Source organism: Fukomys damarensis, unplaced genomic scaffold, assembly GCF_012274545.1.
Source record: "Fukomys damarensis isolate Sample0158 unplaced genomic scaffold, DMR_v1.0_HiC HiC_scaffold_12, whole genome shotgun sequence".
In the NCBI taxonomy this organism is placed as follows: Eukaryota; Metazoa; Chordata; class Mammalia; order Rodentia; family Bathyergidae; genus Fukomys; species Fukomys damarensis.
This window is the reverse complement of record NW_022900924.1, coordinates 42,728,435-42,752,510: the sequence shown is the minus strand read 5'-3', so window position 1 is coordinate 42,752,510 and position 24,076 is coordinate 42,728,435. Positions and strand designations below refer to the sequence as shown.

Sequence of the window (24,076 nt, the reverse complement as noted above, 5' to 3'; positions counted from 1 at the left end):
TCTCGAGGAATCCTGGGAGAACTTCTACATACGGGTCCTGAGAGGCGGTGCTGGGACCCCACACCTCAGGCTGACATCAGATCTTGGCCTCCTCTCGAAAACCTGCTGGAGTTCTCACAGGAAGCCCAGCTTAATTTCATATGTTCATGAAAACTTTTTTGGGGGCCAGAGATTTAGCTCAGTGGTGCTGCCACCTGCCTCGCATGCACAAGGTCCCAAGTTTGATCCCCAGTACCAAAAAACAAAATAAAACAAAAACTTTTTTTTGTTGCCAGGGATTAAACTCAGAGCCTTGTGTTTGCCAGTCAGGTGCAGTGACACTGAACTACATCCCTGGACCTTATAAATACTTTCAAAGTGGTATTGAATTTGCAAAAATAACTTTTTATTCTATACTTGCAGTCTTGGGTTGTATCAGTGGAGTGAAAAAGTAGTTCGCAAAGTGGAGCGATCATGGAACATCCGTGATAATAAGACAGTTCGTCACCCTGTGTATCTCCTCGTGACCCCTCAAGTTGTGGTGAGTATCACTGAGTGGCTTCATGTCTCACAAACCTCCTTCATCACAGTTTAAGAATTTAGGAAGTTTCAGAGCCTATAGTAGAAGTCATCTCAAGGCACCACCCTGAAGTCCACCCTGAGAGAGACCTGAGACGTGGAACTTTGGCTCTGCTCCCCACCTGCCGCCATTGCTATGAGGTGATCCTGCCTCTGTTGCAGTGTCTCTTAGGATTTCCGGGACTATTTCCATAGTTGGGGATTGGTTCCTTGGAGGCTCTGTATTGTCACCAAGGAAAAGGACCAACAGGATGTGTGGGGCCGCTCGGGGCTTTGCAGGCTGCTGACAGGGAGAGACTGCAGGTGGATCCAAAGGCAGAGTTCTTTCCTGCTGGGGCGCTCGTCTGTTCCTTCCCAGCATACACCTGGTAGGGTGAGGCCCATCACATTTGGAGGGTGACCTGCTTTCACCCACTGATTTCCATCTTGATCTCCCCAGTGACTGGTGTTTGTACAGAAATATCCAGTGCACAGGCCCTGGAGCCATCACAGGGTGCCTCACACCCGCTGCACATAGCTCTCCTCCCCTCCCCACCCTCTGCCTGCACAGCTCTCAGCCTTCTGAATTTTCGCTGTGCTCCTGGCCATGCCCCAGCCCTGGAAATCACCAGCTGAAGGGCAGAAAACCCAATGAGCAATCTTCCATTGAGCACCTCACTTTTCTCCTCCAAAGACCACTTCATGATAAGAGCAGTTTACACCAGCATGAACGTTATTTTGGACAGAGCAGAGGTAGCTGCACTTACTTTGGACCAAACAGATTTTAAATTGGAAACGGTTGAAAGGGACAGTGAGGTATTGTGTAACAACAGAGGACGGAACAGGCGCAAAGGTGTATAGGCCCAGGGCAGGGGACCGAGACATACCAGAAATAGTACGATGTAAAGCAGTGGGCGCTTCACCGTCACCCAGGCAGAAACTCACAAGGAAACCTGGGACTTGAGTGACACTTAGGCCAAGTGGACCAGCATGCAGTACACATGGAGCTTTGCATCCGACACAGCAGAATCCGTGTTCTCCAGAACACATCCCCTGTTAGAACACAGAACAAGACCTAACAAGAAGATTGAAATTGCCGGTGTGGTGCCTCACGCCTGTCCTCCCAGCACTGGGGAGGCTGAGACAAGAGATCGCTTTGAGTTCAAGGCCGGCCCGCACCACACCGTGAGACCATGTCTCCAAAAACAAAAAAGAAGAAGATTGAAATAATAAGTACTTTTCCAGCTACAGTGGTGTGACAGTAGGAATTACAACAGAAATTTCAAAAGTACATGGAACTTTTAAAAAAATCCTAAACGCTCTTAAACTACCAGGTGGTTAATGAAGAAATTAGAGGGTACTGAGAGTGCTTGCATAGCATACATAACATACATGTGGGTTCTAGCCCCAGAGTAGGTAGATTCATGGGTAGATAGATAGATAGGAAACTTAGTACCCTGAGGCAGATAAAAATGAACATACAATACGCCAAAACTTATGTAGCAAAAGTGGTTTTCGTGGGGCTGGGGATTTAGCGCAGTGGCTCTGCTACTTGCCTCGCAAGCACAAAGTCCAGAGTTCGATCCCTGGTAGAAAAAAAAAAAAAAAAAGCAGCCAGTGTGGTAGCATGCCAGTCTTTCTCAAACTTTTCCAGAAAATTGAGGAGGAAGGAATACTTCCAAATTGTTTTCACAAGACCAGCATTAACGTGATATCAAACCAGATGAGGATAGTTGCGTTTGGTTTGGTTTTGTCTTCTTTTTGTGAGGCAGAGTCTCACTGTGCAGTCCAGGCTGGCCTTGAACTCACAGAGCTCCTCCTCTTCCAGCTTCCTGAGTGCTGGGATAAATAACATTAGAAGAAAAGAGAGCCCCAGTGTCTTTGACAGATGTACCGTGGATGCAGGAATCTTCAACTAAGATCCCAAGTTTGTGGCCAACTTGGGCAAGTTAGTGAGACCCCATCTGAAGAAAGCAAGCGGAAAGGGCTGGGCATGTAGCCCAGTGGTAGAGTAGTGCTGGGTTCCATCCCAGTGCTATTTAAAACCAAACAAGGTCTCTGAGTCAACATTTCTCAATTTAAAAAAGTACGACTGGCCAGCAGATACAGAAAAATGTTCAGTATCACGAATCATTAGAGAAATGAAAATTAAACCTGAAATGAGACATCGTGTCCCTTGTCAGGATGGCTGTGATCAAGGACGAGGGCAGCACAAGCTGGCAGGGACACTGAGGAAATGTGAATAAGTCACCATTGTGACTGAGACAGTCACCAGAGAGAGGAAGGTCACTAGAAATAGTAATTTCCTAGCAGAGGTGTGTGGCACCATCCAAATACTTTATTTAACTATATTATAAACCCTACTTTAAAAGGAAAGTCTCCCCTCTTATCAAAGTAATTTAGTGGTAGTTTTTAAATTTGTTTGTTTGTTTGTTTGTTTGTTTGAGGCAGGATATACCTTTGTAATTCATGTTGCCCCTGAACTCACTATGTAGCCCAGAGTGGCCTCGAACTCATAGCAATCCTCCTGCCTCAGCCTCCCAAAGTGCTGGGATTACAGGTGTGTGCTACCACACCTAACTCTCTTTAATATTTATTATATCCAGGTGATAAAAAGTTTCTCCTATTTTTTGAGGGATTTATACTTTTTTTTAAGGACGAAGCACGAAAACATTTTAATTGTTCACTTCTGGAAGGAATGGAGCTTGAGAATCAAGGCGGCCTGGGCACGGAGCTCAATCACTGGGAAAAACGGTTATTAGAGGTCAGTTCATTGTTAGATTTTACAGGCCTTTGTCTTCTTTTTTATTACAAAAGTGAATTATACTCATGGTGAAGTTATTCAACAGATTATAAACTAAAAAATTTTAAAGTCCTTTTTCCCTTTTAGCTCTCCAGGTCCACTTTCTAGATTTTTTACCATATATATCTTGTCTGTTTCTTTGTACCGAGGATCGAACTTGCGCTTGTGAATCAGGTGGCGGCACCACTGAGATAAATCCCTGGACCTTTTTTTTTCAGACAGGCTCTCAGCGATTTAGGCTGGCCTTGAACTCACTGTGTAGCCCAGGCTGGCCTTGAAATGGTGACCCTCTGATTGCCCGCCTCAGCCTCCCAGCTGCTGTATTACAGGTGTGCGCCGCCACGCCTGGCTCACTTTCCAGATGTAATCACAGAGCTTTGTGCACATCTGCCGTGCCTTCCAGGGGCTGTGTTTCCACGGAAGTTTTTAGGTTCAGCTAAACACCCAAACTCACAAGGTAGGAAAGCCCACGTGTAGCAGAGGGTCCCCTGGCAGGGCCTTAGGAAGCAGGCCTGGACCCCGAGACCCTGGGCTATGGTCTGGGCTCCTCTCCCCTCCAGCTCAGAGCAGGTGCCCAGGCCACAGCACAGGTGTAAGGACCAGCCTGGGGGAGGAGGCCGCATCTTGAACAGGAACTGTGACCTTGGTAATGGCCACAGGGAGTCCCGGGCTGGGGCCCCCACCCAGTGTTCACAGCAGGGCCCCACCTGGAGGCAGAACCTCTGTTCCTCTGCCTGGTAACACGGTACTAGTCCATGTTTTTTAGACTTCTAGGGGAGCAGACTGGGAAGTTAACCAAGGTCACATTTGTTTATATAGAAAGAATAAACCCCTGAAAGTGGAATTTCTGAAGTCAGAAATGTCTATGTATGGGTATGTCTATTTCTTTTTAGGAATTTAGATAATTAGGTAGTTGTAACACACATACGTTGTGACAAAAGGCAGTAAATTATGAAAAGAGAGCCACATTTGGTGGCACATACCTGTAGTAGCAGCTCTTGGTAAGCTGAGGCAGGAGGAGCCTGGGCCACATAATAAATTCAAAGCCAACCTGAACTATACAGCGATATGCTGTCTCAAAAAAAAAAAAAAAATCAACGAAAGCCTCACTCAAAAAACCAAAAAATGCCCAGTGTTGTGGTGCACGCCTGTAATCCCAGCACTCGGGAGGCTGAGGCAGGAGGATCACTGTGAGTTCAAGACCAGCCTGGGCTACCTAGTGAGTTCCAGGTCAGTCTCAACTGCACAGTAAGACCATCTCAAAAAGCACCCCCCCAAAAAAAGATTAATGCTTGTGCTTACTGTTGTGATCTAGGTGACCACAAAGTAACATACACTTGTAGAAAATTGGACAGTGCACATGCACTTACTCCTCTCAACAGAATTTCTCTTTATTGGGCTGGGGATTTAGCTCAGTGGTTCTACTGCCTGCCTTACAAGCACAACCCAAGTTCAATCTCCGGTACAAAAAAAAAATAATTCCTCTTTGTTTTTCTTCAGGAATTTTCTCGGGTAATATTCTTTACCAAAAATGATTTAGATTGGCCAAAAATGAAAATTTACATACTTCTTAGTAGAAGACCTAAGAACAGTGATTTCAGTAATTCCTTCCTTGCTCTGAAGTCAACTTTCTTGAATTATTTGTGTTTTTTTATTTTGTTTTGTTTGTGGAAAAATAATTCCTCTTTGTTTTTCTTCAGGAATTTTCTCGGGTAATATTCTTTACCAAAAATGATTTAGATTGGCCAAAAATGAAAATTTACATACTTCTTAGTAGAAGACCTAAGAACAGTGATTTCAGTAATTCCTTCCTTGCTCTGAAGTCAACTTTCTTGAATTATTTGTGTTTTTTTATTTTGTTTTGTTTGTGGGGGGTGATTTTTTTTTTTTTTTTTTTTTTTTTTTTGAGATGAAGGTCTTACATTGTGCTTCAGGCTGGTGTCTGATTGTCTGTGTAGCCCTGACTGGCCTCAAACTTCTGATGATCCTCCTTCCTCAGCCTCCCAAGTGCTGGGCTTATAGTCATGCTTTCTCAAATTACTGAAAGAAGAGGACTAAAGTACTTGAAATGTTTATTCAATGTTCAATATCAACATTTGAAGAATAATTACAGCTGTTTAAAGATGAAATGTGCACCCCTAAGAGGCAGGGAAAGCTTCCCCTGTGGGTAGAAAGTTTATGATACAGATGAAAGCTCTGGTGGATGGGAGTATCCCACATCCCAGGTTCTGTCACTATGTGTTTTGTTATTAGCTTGTGCTTTCCTGAGCATACAGTTTGAGGCAGGAAAGCATTTTCTGTGTCATTCAGGTAGTTTGTTCCGGCAGCCTCACATTACCTGGGCACCTGTCCACCTCTCACTTCGCCTGGAGAGTAGCACTTTCCCGGGAGAACATCTGGTTCCGTGTGTCTTGTCTGCATTTTTATCATAAGCTGCCTAGTGCTGCTGGGCCGCCACTGTACCTGATGGGCACATCTGAGACAAAAGAGAGATTCCATTTGAAGCTTCAGCCTAGGCATTTTAAAGATATTTTATGTTTCACCATTGTGTCTTTGTTTTGTTTTGAGACAGTCCCTGTATGTAGCCCAAGCTGTCCTCAAACTCACGGTGATCTTCCTGCCTCAGCCTCCTGAGTGCTAGGATTACAGTTGTGCACCACCACACCTGGCTTTATTTTTATTTTGCCTTTTTTTTGAGGGGGGATACCAGGGATCAAACTCAGGTCCTTGCGCTTGTAAGGCAAGCGGCAGAACCACTGCACTAAATCCCGGGCCCTATTTGGCCATTTTTAAGTAAATGTTTTATCTGCTGCTCACTTGACATATTTTAAATATACATCAGAGGAATCACAGAAATCACTGGGAATTCTAGAGCCATCTTGTAATTAAAGTCTGTTGGTGATTTTCAGAATGAAGCAATGACGGGTTCTCACACCCAGAACCGAGTCCTCTCTCGAATCACTTTGGCGTTAATGGAGGACACTGGGTAAGAAAGCAATGAGAATGTGATATAAATCATCATGTTTTGTTTTGCTGAAACAGTCTTGCTATGTAGCTCAGGCTGGCCTTGAACTCACTTTGTAGCCCAGGCTGGCCTTAAATTCACAGCCATTCATTCTCCTGCCTCAGCCTCCTGAGTTCTTTGATTATAGATGTGCACTGTTACTGATGGCTAAATCTCAATTTAAAAAAGCAATTATTTGGGGCCAGGGGATTTAGCTCAGCAGTGCAGCCTCCTGCCTCACAAGCGCAAGGACCCGAGTTTGATCCCCAGTACCAAAAAAAGAAATATGTGCAGACATTGAACTCACAGTTCCCTACATATGTAAATCCCAGCATAGCCCCCTGCTCACTTAGGTCTGTGACTTAGTCCTTCCCTGTGTGAAATGGGGCCGGAGCAGATGCCTCACAGCGGTTAGGAGCCCTGCGTGGGTCAGGACATGGAAGGACCACGCGCCGAGCAGTGATTCTGGAGAGAACCTAGCAACACTCACTCTGATACCTGCGGTGCTGTCCTGTGTAGCCTGTTGCTCTTGAGAGAAAGAAATACTAACCAAGACACACTAAGTCCATCACACGCCTCACTGGGGCTACTGAGAAACCTGTTTCTAAGGCCCCGTCCCCCTGCGAGCTCACGTCCACTCGGTGGGTTTCAGCTCAAGGCTCCCTCCTCAGGAAAACCTGTGGGTCCCTGGCGGACGGGTGCTGCTCTCCTCTAACGTGGTCCTGGGGGTGCCTCGCACTTGCTTTCCTGGCACTCGTCACACGGAAGGTCTTTTCCTGTCCACCTGCCCACTGCGCAGGAACTGAGTTTACGCATTCACTGCTGTCTCCTCAGCACCTAGCAAGGGCTGCCAAGCCAGGGCATCCAGGATTCTGATTACCCAGCTTTGTCTGCGGAGTGGCACTTCCGGTTGGCACAGCTAAGCTGACCGCTAGTGTGCAGGGATAGGCACCGGTTAATGTCCTGACGTCCAAACGCAGTGTTGGAGCACTGACGCCTCTCCTGAGCTCTCAGTGACTCTCTTTTGGTACCGGGGATCGAACTTGGGACCCTGTGCTTGTCAGGCGGCAGCAACACCACTGAGCTAAATCCCTGGCCCCACGAGGTGTGTTCTTGAAAGCAGTAGCTTGGAAGGCACCACATTACCTGTTTCTGCTTTTACTTGATTTTGTGGGAAGAGGACTGGGCGGGATGATTCCTACCATTTCTTTGAGGGTGTGTTCTTCTTTACTAAGGGGACAAGATTCAGTCAGCTAGGTAAAAAACTGTTTTCAATCCTTTAGACCTTTTGCAAACTTTTTGTCCCTAAAGAAGAAGAAAAGAAAGAAAAGAACAAGCTAGTGTGGTAGTGCACACCTCCAATCCCAGCCATGTAGGAGGCTGAGGCAGGAGAACACAAGGCCAGCCTGGGTAGCTGAGTGACTTAGCAAAGTCTTGTCTCAAAATAATAAGACTGGGATGTAGTTCAGTGGCAGCGCAGTTGCCCAGCATGTGCAAAGCCCTGAATTCAATTCCCAGAACCAAAAAAAATAAGAAGAAAAAGAAAAACAAAACTGGACTCATTGTCTTTGATTGCACTTTTCAGGAAACAAAATGTTTCCTTTTTTCTGAAATTAGAACATTTAAAAAGTGTTGCACAGCCCGGGATTTAGCTCCCTTCCATGGCCTACTCTGCAACCTCTGCCACTTTTGAAAATCGCAGTGGAAGTGCACTGTGTCTTGTCGTCCAAGGGCAGACGTCCTTTGTCCTGGGCCTGCCTGCCCACCCTGCCGCAGTGACCCCACGTGGCAGCTCCCTCTTTGTGCAGGGGCTTCGTTCACACTCGCTGTGGCCTTGGCCTCTCGAGTCCCATTAAAGGTCCTGATTTGCTTGATGTTGAGATTTGTAACCCATATGCTAGACTGGTATTTATTTATTTACTTTTATTTTTGAGACAGGGTCTTTGGCTGTTGCCCCGGCTGACCTTGAACTCATGGCCGTCCTCCTGCCTCAGCCTCCAGAGGGCTGGGATCACATGTGTGTAAACCACCTCCCCTCACCACTTGAGACTTAGTTTGAAATGACAGGGATGCAGCATTCTGTTTGAATTCTTCCCACAGCTGGTATAGAGCGAACTACAGCATGGCTGAGAAGCTGGACTGGGGCTTCGGGATGGGCTGCGACTTTGTGAAGAAGAGCTGCAAGTTCTGGATGGATCAGCAGAGACGGAAGTAAGCACCTTCTCGTCACGGTGTCTCTAGTTACGCAGTTCATTTCTGATTTGGGTCTTTTCCCCAAACCTACTTTTTTGAAATTTGAGACAGGGTCTCTCTATGTAGCCCACGCTGACCTCGAGTTCATGACAGTCCTCCTGCCTCAGCCTCCCAAGTGCTGGGATCCCAGACGTGCACCGCCCCTCCTGGCTAACCCATAAAACTTTGTAAAAGTACTGATAATACCCAAGTTTGGGAAGACATATGTTAAGGACACACACATGTTTAGCAAATATATGGAATCTGTTTTTTACAGCACTGCTCTCCAAATAAAGAGTTAAGTGTATATCTAAGTACCTAAACATATCTAAGTACAGTGATTCTCCTAAGTACATTTTGCAGAGCTGTCACAGAGATCCCGACTACAACACCGACGTTGGTACATGGGGCTGTGGCCCTTTTACCACACCGGTCCCCTCCCGACCTCCTTGACCGTGGAAACCATCCCTTGTTCTCTCCTCTATACCGTCGTCATTTCAGAAATGTTATACACATTCAGGCTGGATGTGAATATTGTACCTAAACTTCTGGGGTTTGTTTAAATATTACACAGTGAAGGGTATCTGGGCTGTTTCCAGTTTGGGGCTGTTGGGAATGAAATGGCTGTAGATGTTCGTGCCCAGGCTTTGGCCCTTCCCACAGCCGAGATGTCCGGGAGGGCAGCAGCTGGCCCAGGCCTTAGCTACAGGCTGTGCTTGTGAGAAAACTCCCGGGCTCTTTTCCAAAACACTCTGCTATTCACGTTCCTGGCATGGTGGTCTCTTCATGCCTTTCCAGCATCTGGTGATTTTGTTTTAGTTCTTACAGATTTTTAATTTGCCTTCCCTTAAATGTTGTGTGGAACATTTTTTCACGTTCTTATTTGCCTTCTGCATGTCCTCTTTGGTGAATTGTCTCTTCATGTGATAATCCACTTTTCTAATTGGATTGTTTGCTTTTTACCAGTGTGTTTTGAGTGTTTTATACATTCTAGATCCACTAGGATCTTGTCTTGTGTGTGTGTGTGTGTGTGTGTATGTGTGTGTTCCTGCACAAGCGCATTGAATCTAGCTGCGTGTTACTCCTGACTTACGTGTACAACCCTTTTCACTTTTATTTTATTTTGTATTTTGGTACTGGGGATAAACTTCGGATCTGGTGCTTGCAGGGCAGGTGTCAGAACCACTGAGCTAAATCCCTGGCCCATGAATTATATTTTTGAACAGTGTCTTTGTGCCCCAGGCTGCTCTAGAACTTGCAACCTCCCTGCCTCAGCCTCCCAAGTACTAGGATTACAGGTGTGTATGACCAAATCTGGCTTTTTTGTTTTTTTGTACTGGTGATTGAACTCGGGACCTTGTGCTTCAAGGCAGGCGGCAGAACCACTGAGCTAAATCCCCAGCCCTGAATTAAGTTTTTAATATTAAGTCTCTTAACTCTTTGACAAGCCCTACATCTCAAAATTTTCTTAGGTTTTTTTCAGAGTTTATAATAGGCTGAGAGTACAGTTCAGTGCGAGAGCCATCTCTAGCATTGTACAGGGTGCTGATTTGATTCCTAGCATTGCCAAAAATAGCTTTCCGCTTTTCCACTTTGTATTTGAGTCTGTGACCTGTGTTGAGCTGCTCTTGTACAAGGTCAGGCACTGCTGGTGTGGCTCATACTTCTTGTGTGGGCCGGCTGTGCCTGCCTGTGCAGCCTCCAGTTTTATTCTTTATCAAAAAGTTTTTGGCTCTTTTGGTTTTTTGTCTTCCCATATAAAAGTAATCTCATTTATGTGTCAGAAACAAATCTTGCTGGGATTTTAACAAGAATTTTGTTAAACTCGTATATCTGAGGAGAACTCATATCTTTACTGTATTGAGTTTTCCAATAAAAGGACATAGGTAGAAAGCGTTCCTTCTTTCCTATTATATACAAGGTTTGCTGTAGATTACTTTTGTCGAGTTTTTGTTTTGTTTTGTTTTGGGTTTTTTTTTTGTTTGTTTGTTTGTTTTGCTTTTTTTTTTTTGGTACTGGGGATCTAACTTGCGAGGTAGGCAGCAGCACCACCGCACTAAATCCACAGCCCTATTTTTGTCATTTCTCTATCAAATTGAGAAAGTTCCCCTCTATTCCTATTTTTCTGAGAGTTTTATGAATGGATGTGAGTTTTTTCAAATACTTTTTCTGGTTTAGTTGATACAATCTTGTATTTTTGTTTTGTTTGTTTGTTTGTTTGTGTTTAGAGACAGGGTCTCCCTATGTAATTCAGGTTAGTCTTAAACTCACTGTGTAGTGCAGCCTGGCCTCAGACTCCTAGTGATCCTCCTGCCTCAGCTTCATGAGTGCTGGGGGACTATAGCTGTGTACCATCATGTCCCACTGGTCTCCTGTCCTTTGAGTCAGAAGCCAATGGTCAGCAAACTTTTGTTAGTAAAAACGCAAAAGATCTAGTAAATATTTTAGGTTTGGAGAGTTGTTAGAGTATTTGTTTCAAGTAGCCAGTTCTGCTTCTGCACTGCTGGAGTCATGAACGGTATGGCTGTGTTCCAGTAACAATAGTGGTAGAGCATTTGTGTAACATACTTGAGGCCCTGGGTTCCATCCCAAGTGCTGAAAAAAAGAAAAAAGTTGTGGAAAAACCAAGCACATGGAAAGCAGGTCCTACGCCTGAAATCCCAGCACTCAAGAGGCTGAAGCAGGAGGATAGCTGTGAGTTCAAGGTAAGCCTGGACTACATGAGAACTGTCTCAAAAAAGAAAAAAGAAAAAAGAAAAAGGATTCTTGGCCAGGATTGAGCATGCCAGCCCGTCCTGCGCATTCCGTGTTCCATGCCTGAGGGTTGAAGGGCAGAATCCATACAGGATGAAGGCGTCTCTGGTGCCACAGGCCCCTCTGGCTGTGTCCCTGAGTTTCCTGAGATCCCGGTAACCTAGAAGAGGCCTGTGCTTAACTTCCGGGGCTGTCACTGTGCCTTGTCCCCGGATGGTGGGGAATAGTGTGGAGGAACCAGCTGGCCCGCTGTAGTCACCAGTGACCCTATCATGATTTTGTAGGTCCTCTTTTAGGGTTTCTGCTGCGTAGGAATGCTGACCCTCATTTATGACATTATGATTTGTGCAATTTTTGTTATAATCACGAGTTTGCGCCGGGCTGGTGACGCACAGATATAATCCCAGCACTCTGGGAGGCTGGTGTAGGAGAATCACTTCGAGTTCAAGGCCAACCTGGGTCTTTTGAGACCCTGTCTCAAAAAGAGAAAGAACTTTAGAACCCGATTCAGCGGTTCACTACAAACCATCAAGGGTTTCGTTCTGAGGTTGTAGCTGAAAGATGAGCTCCACAGTGCCTGTGGTGTTTTCCTCGGCGTTGACGCTGCGGTGCGTGCCTTTGTGTGCAGGGGGCAGGCGCTGAGCCCTTACTGTGGTACACTCAGGAGCAGCCCGCTGCAGCTGACCTGCAGGCAGGACCAGAGGGCCGTGGCCGTGTGCAATCTGCAGAAGTTCCCTAAGCCTCTGCCACCAGAGTACCAGGTAATACTTGTTCAGCACAGTTTTTTTGGAGGGGGTGGTGGTAACTGGGGATCAAATTTAGGACCTTGCACTTAAAGGCAGGCACAGTGCCACAGCTAAATCCCTGGCTGTTCTGGCATTTTTTGTTTGTTTGTTTGTTTGTTTGTTTTTGGTTTTTTTGAGACAGGGTCTCACTATGTAGTTGAGACTGACCTGGAACTCACTATGGAGCCCAGGCTGGTCTCAAACTCACAGCGATCCTCCTGCCTCAGCCACCTGAGTGCTGGGATTATAGGCATGTGCTACCCTACCTGGCTTAGCACAGTGTTTGGAATCAGTTTTTAGAACTATATTCCAGGGCCGGGGGGATTTAGCTCAGTGGTTCTGCCGCCTGCCTCACAGGCTCAAGGCCAGGAGTCCAATCTCTGGTACCAAAAAAAAAAAAAAAAGTATTTCCATTTTGAAATAAGAGGGTAAATTCTCTTAAACTCTGTGTCTGTGTGTATTATACTAGGGATTGAGCCTGGGGACTTGGACCCTTACATCCTCAGCTTTTTAAAAATTTTCTGTTTTGAGAAATGGTCTCATTAAGTTACTCAGTTGCTCCGGTTGAGCTCAATCTTGTGATCCTCCTGCCTCAGCCTCTTGGAGTGCTGGGATTACAGGCATTCGCCACTGTGCCCTACTACTCATGAGCCTTTTAGTTTCTGGGGCCATTTGTGTTTTCAATGTTAGAAAAAGCTGAGGAATTCCTCCATTTCTTTACAACTACTGCACACTTCTGCACATTTCTGACCTCACCAAGTGTCACAGACACCAGTGTTGACAACGCATTTCTAGGTGTAGTATTACAGCTCAGTAAGCTGGTGTGAATGTGAAATCTTCAAAAGAATAAGCAGGCTCTTTAGAAGATAAATAATGATACTTTGATCCTTTGATGTTCAAAGTATTTTATATATGTAATCTCATGGTTTTCCCAGTTTTCATTTTTTCAGGATTGTCAAAAGAGCATATTAAAGTCTCTTAAAAATATTTATTCATTGTATTTATTTATTTATTTGATTGAGGCAGGGTCTCACTATGTTGCCCAAGGCTGTGCTTGAATTCCTGGGCTCCATCAGTCTTTCTGCCTCAGCCTCCCCAGTGGCTGGCGCTGTGGTGCATTATCACTGCACCTGGCTTTGTATCTTTAGAGCATTTTAATTCAATGCATGGCTTTATGTCATATCAACTTAAAATTCTTCATTTTGCTCAGTGTAATTCTGTTTCATCCTTTTAAAGTATTAATCAAATTTGTCAACCTAATAGATAACATAGATTTACTTACTCTGGTTATTTCTATAGCAACATCCAGGAACCATACCCACCGGGTGCCACGTTGTCTTCTTTGTGTCGTGTAGTTTCTGAGGGACACTGGATCAGTCTCTGTGTCCTGCAGCATTAGAGGTGCTGTAAGCTGTTCGTGGGCCTCACTGCCTGTCTCCCTTCTCTGCAGTACTTTGACGAGCTCGGCGGGGTCCCCGCGGAAGGCCTGGCGCACTACGGTGGCTCGGTGGAGATCGCCGACTACTGCCCCTTCAGCCAGGAATTCAGCTGGCATCTGAGCGGCGAGTATCAGCGCAGCTCGGACTGCAGAATCCTGGAGAATCAGCCAGGTTAGCACCCTCGATGCCCCCCATGAGCACCGTGAGCCACGGCAGATCGCAGATCGGTGTCCACGGAGCTGGGTGCTCGGCTGCTCCCCCAAGGGCTCCTCCTGGGCCGGCTCCCCTTCCGCCTCCCCATCTGCACAGCGGGCTCCTGTCTGCGCTTAGGGCTGCGTCTGCCAGAAAGTGTGGGGGTGGCAGACACCCAGGGTGTGGCACACGTGTGGAATCCTGGCCTCGCCTCACATCTAGGAGGCACTTTCATTACTTCTCATTTGATTTTTCTCAAAACCTTAAGCGGTGTATGGAAGCTATTACCGTTTTTCTCTGTGAGTGACCAGACGCTAAGAAATACAGTTGATTGGGGTCAACGCGATGCCCTCCAGCACACGGGTCTTCTTTATTAAAAGACCTCAGAGAACCTAGATTTTCCTCTCCTGGGCGGTGTGTGTTTCATGTCATTTAGAAATAACATGTCAGTCTTCAGATCTCAGGTACTGCTGTCTTCCCGTGGCCGGCAAGATATCGCTATGTCATTTATTGATTTGTGTAATTGAATAAGACATCAAAAGAATAAGCAGTGGTCACCGGGTGTTCTGTAATGATAGTCATAGCTTATACTGATTACCTTTGTCAACAGCAGTATTCTCAGATCTGATATGTTAATAAAAAGCAAAGTTAAGTGGGCATGGTGTCACACACCTTTAATCCCAGCGCACTGAGGCCGATGCAGAGCGATCACAAGTTCGAGCCCAGGCTCCGCAGTTTAATGACTAATAAGCTCCTGTTTCAAAATAGAAAAATAGGAACAAAAAGAAGAAAAGGCTAGGGTTGTAGTTCAGTGCAAAGGTCCTGGGTTCAATCCTTAGTACCACCACCACCAAAAAAAAAGGAATAGTGTTTTGATCCTTTCAAATGTTTAAAGCTGGTCTTCCCTACCCACTCCAGCTTATTCCCTACTGTATCACAGACTAGATCATTTCATTTAAATTTTAAATTTCCATAGATTTCTTTGACCATTTATTCTTTTTTTTGTTTTGTTTTGGTTTTTTGAGGCAGGGTCACTATGTAGTTGAGACTGACATGGAACTCACTAAGCAGCCCAGGCTGGTCTCAAACTCACAGGGATCCTCCTGCCTCAGCCTCCCGAGTGCTGGGATTACAGGCGTGTGCCACGCCCGGCCTAACTGTATTTTCTTTTTTTTTTTTGGTACCAGGGATCGAACTTGGGCCCTTGTGCTTATTACAAGGCAGGCGGCGGAACCACTGAGCTAAATCCCCGGCCCGTCTTTTTAAAATTTTTATTAGTCCATTTTTGTAATACGTAATGATTACATTCATCATGGAAATTGGTGCATGTACATAACACATCTTAATTTTTTTATCATTACCTCCCCTCCCATGTTTTGATTTTTTTTTTTTTGTTTTGTACCAGGAATCAAACTCAGAATCTTGTGCTTGTGCGGCAGACGCAGTGCCACTGAGCTAAATCCCCAGTCCCTCCTCCCAGTTATTCTTAAACATGGCAAATGTAACTGAGTTTCTAATCATTTTCTCTCATCACACACCCATTTAATAAATGACCTAAAGACATAAGGTATGACTACTCAGCAGGTCCACATTCAGGCAGAATGAGGGGGATCCTGGCATTTTATTATGAACTGTTTTGGGCCTTGCATCCTATGGTCTCTTTAGAAACACTTCCTCTCCGTGGGCTCCAGAGTGCAGGTGTCATAGAGGATGTGATGCGTAACGAATGAGGGCTCAGGGTTGGGCCTCACAGCCAGAGTGAGCTGAACCCTGATCACAGTGCTTGGCAGAGACTTGAAAAAGCATAGTATACAGTTGTGTTTTATTAGGTTTTTAGACCCTAAAGGTGGTGTCCAATCATCTACTGGTTCTTAGTATCTAGTCCTGGTATTTTTTTTAAATCTTATTGAGTTTATTGGTATTTTTAAAGTATACAGTACAGTTACATTCATCATTGGAATCTTACATGACAGGTCTTGGTTCTCATTTTCCCCATTCCCCAGCCCTCCCTTCACCCCCTCCACCCTCCCCTATTTACAAAGAGTTTGTTTCATTTTTTCCTTTTCTCATATTTTTTCTTGTCCCTTATTTCCTTTCCCGCACCCTTTCCTTTCCCACTTCCCCTACACCTTTAGCCCTTTTCTTCCTATTTCACATTGTCAGTTATACAGTTTGTGTACAGTTATACAGTTTACACTTTTGGTTTTTCACACCAGAGGAACTATTCGGTATTTACACGTGTGTGTCTTATTTATTTCACTTAGGAGCATATCCTCAATATGCATCCATTTTCCTATGAATGACTCTAGTTTCTCATTCTTTATGACTGAGTAGTATTCCATTTTATAGAAAAACAACATCGTCTTTATCCAGTCTCCAACTGACGGGCATTTGGGCTGTTTCCAAGATTTAGCTGCAAACTGTGCCGCTATAAGCATGGGTGCCCATATATCACTGTGGTGTGATTCTTTTAATTCTTTTGGAAAGATAGTCCTGTTTATCTCACTGAGATGCTTTGGGCCCAGGTTCATCCCCTTGGTTCTGGTATAATAATTTTTCACCCTAGATCTGTTTTTGGGAACCCAGTTTGAGTTTGGAGTTTTATTTGTATTAATTTTTTTAATTTAAATTTTTCCATTAAGCTTGATTTTTAAAAATATATTTTATTTCTATAGTTATTGATTTGGGTTTTTTTTTTGAGACAGTCTTGCCATATAGTTCAGGCCAGCCTTGAACTCACTTGTATATAACCCAGGCTAGCTTTGAACTCCTGGCATTCCTCCTGCCTCAGCCTCCTGAGTGTTGGGATTACAGGTGTGCACCGCCATACTCAGCTGAACAAGCTTTTTTTTTTTTTTATTAAGTTTGTAAGCTTTAATTTTTTTTTATTTATTTCTTGAGGTAGGATCTCCCTTTGTAGTTCAGGCTGGCCTCAAATTCATGGAGATCCTCCTGCCTCAGCCTCCCAAGTGCTAGGATTATAGGCATGTGCTACCACACCGTATAAGTTTGATTTTTTTAATGTTTGGTTTTGGGTTTTGGCTTTTTTTGTTTTTTTGTTTTTTGTTTTGGTACCAGGATTGAACTTGGGTCCTTGCACTTGCAAGGAAGATGGTGGTGGAACCACTGAGCTAAATCCCCGGCCCTATAAGCTTGATTTTTAAAGCAACTGTTAATTATACAGCATGAAGTGTTTTTATTTTGTATACTTGTTCCTTTTGTTAAAAATCTGTTTTTGAGGTCACTTTTCTGGTTTGCTTCAGAAATTTTGAAAAACTATGGTGCTGAAAAGTATGGACCTCATTCCGTTTGTCTGATTCAGAAATCGGCATTTGTCATGGAAAAGTGTGAGAGAAAGCTGAGTTACCCAGACTGGGGGAGCGGATGCTACCAGGTAAGCCGCATTTGTTAATAATAAAATTTTAGGGGCCAGGCATTTAGCTCAGTGGTGCCGCCACCTGCCTCAAAAGCACAAGGTCCTGAGTTCGATACCCAGTACCAAAAAACAAAAACAAAAAAAAATGATTTTATCTCATATATCCAGCCATGCACAAGGACCTGGGGTCAATCCTCAGTACCAGAGTGGTGAAAACAATACCACCAGCCACCACCAAAAACAACAACAAAATGTTTTTTTAAAAAGTTTATTGACATACAGTACTTTATTTTTAAATGCAGTACTGGGGCATATTTTCCTGTGTTGAAATAAGTTTCCATAAATGAGATCAGGTCACAGAAGATGAAGCTAGAATAGGAAGGTGACTTTTTCAGGTCCTTTTCACCTTTTGACGAAGGATTTGTACAGATTTATAACACCGTCTACAAAGACTTCCCTGTACCTAATGTTGTTTCCTTAACTTTGTTATTTAATACAGAGACCACTGAAGTGGGAAAATATTGGATTTCAGTTAACAAAGTTGATTAACTTGGCTTCAGCAGTCTGAATGCAAACTGCTAGGCTCGGTGTTGGATGGCTCACGCCTATAATCCCACCACTTGGGAGGCTGAGGCAGGAGGATCACTGTCAGTTTGAGGCCATCCTGGATTACATAGTTCAAGACCAACCTGGACTATATAGTGAGGCCCTCAAAAAAAAAAAAAGAAAAGAAAAGAAAACCCAACCGCAAAATAAAGAACTCTTAGAGTGAAAAGTGAAATTTTGTTAGGACCTAAGTAGCTTAACCCACTTTGTGTGTTAAGAAATGCCCACATCTCAAATTGTGCTTTATAGCCAATGTTTTTAGTAAGTTTCAACATATTTTCTTAGAGTGAAGGGGAAATCTCACAGCCTAGAGTCTTACTGACTTGATTTCTTTTCCCCTCTGTTTGAAGATCTCTTGTTCTCCTCAAGGTCTGAAGGTCTGGGTGCAGGACACCGCGTACCTGTGCAGCCGGGCCGGGCAGGTCCTTCCCGTCAGCATTCAGATGAACGGCTGGATCCACGGCGGGAACCTGCTTTGCCCGTCCTGCTGGGACTTCTGTGAGCAGTGCCCTCCGGAAACAGACCCTCCAGCTGCCAACCTCACCCGGGCGCTGCCCCTTGGTGAGTGCTGGGTTCGGTCCCGAAGGGCGGGAGGTGACAGGGACATTGGCTCTGGCGGAGCTGTGCAGCAAGTGGGGTTTTGTCCTGTGGGAGGACCCGCTTCCCACCATTGGAAATCCACGCTGATCTCGGCGGTGCACAGCTCTCAGCCCACACTAGACAGGCCGAGGCAGGAGGGTCACCGCACAGTGGGCTTCTGTGTCTCAGGAAGAAAGACAGACATGAAACGGAAGGCAGGCGAGCGTGGCGCGTGTATTCAGCGAAAGCAGACTTGAGCAGACTTGCTGTGCGCAGGGGCCTGACCTGCACGAATATCCCAGGGAAGGTCGCAAGTAAATGATTCTTCCATTCGTGTTGGAATTAAGAGTAAGCAAGATTCTGCTCATTAAATCAAAAAGCAAATAACTTCCATTGCCTCATAAGCAAGTGAGGCGCAGCTGAGGGAAAACCCTGGAGCAGGCAGGTTCTGTCCTCCTGGAGGAGACGGCAAAGGGCCAGCGGGGGAGAGGCCCTCGTCCTTGTCCTCGGTGTTCAGACTGAGGCCCCTGGCGGGACTCATGAATTCCCGACTAAAACTGATTTCAGGGACTGTGAGAGTGGCCGATCAGCATGTAACACAGGAAAAATGAAAAGCTTACGCAATGTTGTATTTTCTCACCAGAATTTATAAATGTTGTATTTATAAAATGAAACTGCACCGTCCTTTGCCTGTTCCGGGGCTTGATTGAAAATAGCCAACTACACGCTGTTTAAAGTGAAAGTCTCTCCACCTCTGAGATTAGATTCCTTTCTTTCCCAAGTCCTGGGGGCTCTGTCCCCAGGGGATCCGCAGAGCGGGAGTTTGGGGAGATCAGTGCTTGGGGGTGTCGTCCACAGCCTTGTCGGGGCGTAGGCGTGTGAGAGGGAAAGGGGCGCAGGCCCAGCTTAGCAAGAACTTCTGGAGTAGCAGTCTCAGGCCTGCTGTGTTCAGACTGTTTCCTGCACACCACTTCACTCGCTGGGTTTTCTGCAGTTATAACAGCTCTTTGAAATAACAGACTCATAGGTCCTTCGGGATGTTATGTAATAAACATGATGTTGAATATGCCCAGATAACTTCAGATGTAGAACTAGAAGGAAGACAATGCTGTTACTAAATTGAGTTGGTTAGAATTGGAAGGCTGCTGGTGCATAAATAGTTCTGTAGAGCTCCCACCCTTAGACTAGTCCCACACTGAACTGTAAGAAGCTCCGAGCTAGCTGGTGCATGCCTGTATTTCAGCTGATAGTGGATTTTGGGGTGCTGGTGTCTCCTTCTGGTCTACTGAGCAGAGAATTGGTCAAGAGTTCAAATGGTAGCAAAGTTTTATTAAAGGCAGGAAAAAAACCAGGCTCTGCAGAGCATTTGGGCCAAGTAAAAATAGAAAAAGACAGGGCCAGGGATGTAGCTCAGTGGTGCTACTGCCTGCTTCGCAAGTGCAAGAACCTGAGTTCATTCCCCGGTACCCAAAAAAAAAAAAAGTGCACGCTACAGTGCAAGGATGGGTGGGCCACGGTGCAAGAGGAAACACAGTGGCGAACACTCGCCCTGACTGCCCTTTCTGTGTCACCCCTCCCCAGGCTTGCAGCAGGTCTCGGCCATCCTGTGGAAAGCCTGCTCTGGTCTTCCCGAGACATCCACACGCAGAGCCTTGGGACTGCTCTGCGCCTGTCTGGGAGTCTTGTCTCACTTCCTTCCCCGCCAGCTTTAGCCGCGCCCTGCCTGCCTTTACACAGCTCCTTGGCAGGAGGCGCCCATGAGGTTGAACCAGTTTAGGCAATTTAGTGATCCCTATCTCGAAACAGAAATAAAGTGGTGCCTATGCCTGTGACCCCAGCGCTCGGGAGGTTGAGGTAGGAGGATCACCACAAGTTTGAGGGTAGCCTGGGCTACACAGTGAGTTTAAAAACTAGCCCGAAATACAAAGCAAGGCCCTGTCTCTCAAAAAAAAAAAATATTGCTATGGATGTAGCTCAGCTTAGTAGAGTGCTTACTTAGGTTCAATCCTAAGTACTGCAAAAAAGAGAAGAAAGGAAAAAGAAGAGTCAGAGTCTCACTGTCAGAGATAAGCAGGGATTCGGGCCATTGGGAGAGTTGGGGGCGAGACTCAGGAGGGCAGGAGGAGGAGGAGAAGCGAGACCCCAAGGGACTCGGGTTCCTGCCCGGGAGCTCTAGGACAGGGGAATCTGTCGGAGCAGTGGGGACTGCAAACCACCAAGTCCCTCAGCAGCTGGCTTTTATTTCATATTGTCTCCACCTAATAGGCTTTGTTTGTTTTTTTTGTTTATTTGTTTTTTTGTTTGTTTGTCTGTTTGTCTTCTTGTTTTTAGTACCGGGGATTGAACTCAGGCCCTTGACTCAGGTGGTGGAACCACTGAGCTAAATCCCCAGCCCTTCCTTTCTTATATGCACCAGGGACTATAACAGAATTTACTTGTGCTCTTTTAGGTAAATTGTTTATAATACCTGTTTTTATTACCTGTCAAATTGTAAAACTACTTGATACTTTAAACATATTTCTTGATAGGAGAATTATGAGTTACTTGGCAGCTCTTTTTTTTGTTGTTTGTTTTTTGAGACAGGGTCTTACTGTGTAGTTCAGGCTGGCCTCACACTTGCAGTGATCTTCCTGCTTCAGCCTTCCCAGTGCTGCAGTTACAGGCGTGTCCCACCGTGCCTGGCAAAGTCAATAATTTTTTTGTTGTTGTTTTTTTGAGACAGGGTCTCATTGTGTACTTCAGACTGGCCTTGAACTCACTATGTAGCCCAAGCTGGCCTCAAACTGAAGGCCATCCTCCTGCCTCAGCCTTCTGAGTGCTAGGATTACAGGCGTGCACCACCAAGCCCACCAAAGTCAATAAATAGTGATTTAAGCAATTTAATATGTTGTTACCCCCTCAACCAAGAATAACTGTGCCACTCGAGAGGCTAAGGCAGGAAGGTCACTAAGTTTGAGGCCAGCTTGAGCTACGTAATGAGACTCTGTCTCAAAAAACAAAAATGAAGGGCTGGGGATTTGGCTCAGTGGTTCTGCCACTTGTCTCACAAGCTCAAGGGCCCAAGTTTGATCCCCAGTACCAAAAAAAAAGAACTGCTATGTAACTCATAGTTCTCCTACCCACCCACACAATCCACAATTTTTAATTTCAGCTTCTTATCCCCACTGGAATTATGGATGTGCTGGTGACAACTTGCAGTTCCCCACCTAAGGTCTTCACTGTTCATGATTAAAAGGACAACTCATCTAATATAAGGCCAAGTTGGCCTTTACTCAAGTGCTAAAAAAGTATTTCCAGCTGGACATGATGGTCCACAGTTATAATCCCAGCACTCAGGAGGCTGAGGCAGGAGGATTGCTGTGAGTTCAACACCAGCCTGGACTATATCGCAAGACCCTTAAAAAAAAAACAGTATTTCTATTAGAAAATTTTAGGAAAGTAGTTTATCCATGAAAACAGCTCATGGCTGAATTAAAATATCCTCTTCATACCCAAAGCCCATGAGATCTTCCACTGTTTTCCAATCGCACTTTGGATGATACAGATGATGGGTATTTATTTGGATCCTCCCATCCCCGTACCAGGGATCGAACTCAGGACCTTGTACTTGTGAGGCAGGTGCAGCACCACTGAGTTAAATCCCTAGCCCCTTGTTTGGATTTTTTGAGACAGGGTCCTGCTATGTGAGGCTGGACTCACACTCGTGGAAATCTTCCTGCCTCAGCCTCCTACGTGCTGGAATTACAAGTGTGCACCATCACATCTGGCAGGTGTGTATTTAGAAATAAGGAACCATATATCCTGGTTTGTCGAAACAGTCCTTGTGCTTCTTGTGCTGGTGTAATTATTAATATTGCCCTTTGTATTCTCAAAGTGCACTGGTTTGGAGATAAGCTCTGTGGGCATCCTACATACCAGGGACAGGAGGAATAAAAGCAGAGGGCACCTGCTTCCTCGTCAGGATGCCATCTCAGTTGTGTCTCTGCTGTCATCCATAGCTTCCCTGGATTTCACCCGAAGGCACGTCTTTTTTACACGGGTGCTATTTTGTAACCGCGACACGGATGGTGCATCTCTTCTTCCTCCGTGTACATTGTTTCTATAATGTAAAAAACTTCCAGACCTGGGTTTCAGTGAGTCACCCGTCGGTCCCGTCCCTTCGTCTCCTGGCAGGGTGTGGCCACTGGATTTCATCATGGGAGCGTGAGCCGACGGTCACTCTGCTCTTTTCCATCCTAGATCTCTGCTCCTGCTCCTCCAGCCTGGTGGTCACGCTCTGGTTGCTGCTGGGCAACCTGCTTCCTGTGCTGGCCGGAGTCCTGCTGTGCGTGTGGCACTAGGAATGGAGGAGCCCCTGTGTGTCGCTCCCCTGTGGACAAAGCACAAACCCGGGTGAGTGCCAGCCTGTGCAGGACTGGCCAGAACCAGACCCCGGAGCAGAGCTGCATGGCAGTCGCTCCAGGACCACCCTTGCCTCAGAACTCGGAGGAGGAGAAGGAAACCAAGTCACCAAGTCGTTCTGCTCTGCTCGCAGGACACGCAGTCTCCCTGCTGTTCTCGATCACATACCTCTCAGCATCTCCTCCAACCTGAAATGATGGAAAGCCCATCGTCCACACTGGAGAGCAAGGCAGCAGCTAATTCTTGCAGGATGCTAACTTGTGAGCTGGGCATGCAGCTGCACACCTGTGATCTCAGCACTTGAGGGACTGAGACAGGAGGATTTCCACAAGTTCAAGGTCAGCCTGGACCACATAGCAAAACCAAAACACAAAACAAGCTGGATATGGTGGCACACACCTGTAATCCCAGCACTCGGGAGGCTGAGGCAGGAGTATGGCCTGGGCTACACTGAGTTCAAGGCCACCTGGACTACATAGTGAGACCCTGTCTCAAAAAAACAAGACACAAAACAAAGCAAAACAATTTACAGAGGATAATTACAAGTTGTCCTCAGAAGTATAAGTGGGATTTCTCCAGTGCTCTCATGCCTGTTTTAAATGTGGTGGCTCTGTGGTGCACTGAGATCGCTGTTCTCGCTGTGTTGTTTAAAGCGTTCCCACCTCGCTCTTGCTGAGTCTTAGGAATTAGCGAAGCTGCCGTTGTTGCCGGTAGCACTGCTGTCCATGTGCGTAGCTTCCATCCTCACCGCCTACAGAGCACGGCGTCCACCTGCGTTCGCCATTAGTTTAGCGGTGACTTGAAAACCCCTGGAAGCAGAGTGTGTGAAATACGCTGCCCCGAAAAAGCACGGAAGACCTGCAAACACCACATAATGGTGTTTTCCAAATAATAGCTGTGACAACTGGAATCCAGCACAAACAGAACTATTGTATTCCGTTTTGTCCAGTGTAGGTGAAAAGAAATTCTGCTATAGACAGGCATGGAATTATTTTCAGGTAGGCTAAGAAATTGTTACAGAAGGATTTCTAATATCTAAAAATTCTTTTATCAGCTGGACGTGAGGGCTCACGCCTGTAATCCCAGCACTCTGGAGGCTGAGGCAGGAAGATCTGTGAGTTCAAGGTCAGCCTGTGCTACATAGTGAGTGCTAGCCTGGACTGCATAGCAAGAACCTGACTCAAAAAAAATCTAACAACAACAAAAAAGTATTGATAGTGAATCCTCAACACAAATGAAGCAAGCAAGAAATGGTCACAGTTCACAACAAAGCAACCAACATGGAGAAGGGTTCCTTTCTCCTCACAGACCTGCCAGCTTTTATTGTTGGTTGATTTCTTGATAGCAGCCATTCCTTCTGGAGTGAGG

General features: G+C 45.6%; 1 protein-coding gene across 1 annotated transcript in view; it reads left to right on the top strand.

Moving 5' to 3' along the window:
• Window positions 1–23,052, top strand: part of Lmln (leishmanolysin like peptidase) — a 48,915-nt gene extending 25,863 nt beyond the window's left edge. Inside the window, exons 11-20 of the mRNA XM_033762694.1 lie at window positions 403–520; window positions 3,194–3,301; window positions 6,250–6,326; window positions 8,445–8,555; window positions 11,959–12,091; window positions 13,566–13,725; window positions 17,010–17,140; window positions 18,079–18,289; window positions 21,980–22,077; window positions 22,547–23,052. Coding sequence (XP_033618585.1) covers window positions 403–520; window positions 3,194–3,301; window positions 6,250–6,326; window positions 8,445–8,555; window positions 11,959–12,091; window positions 13,566–13,725; window positions 17,010–17,140; window positions 18,079–18,289; window positions 21,980–22,077; window positions 22,547–22,900 — 1,501 coding nt within the window. The 3' untranslated portion in view covers window positions 22,901–23,052. The remainder of the gene's footprint in view (window positions 1–402; window positions 521–3,193; window positions 3,302–6,249; window positions 6,327–8,444; window positions 8,556–11,958; window positions 12,092–13,565; window positions 13,726–17,009; window positions 17,141–18,078; window positions 18,290–21,979; window positions 22,078–22,546) is intronic.
• Window positions 23,053–24,076: the final 1,024 nt, after the last annotated feature.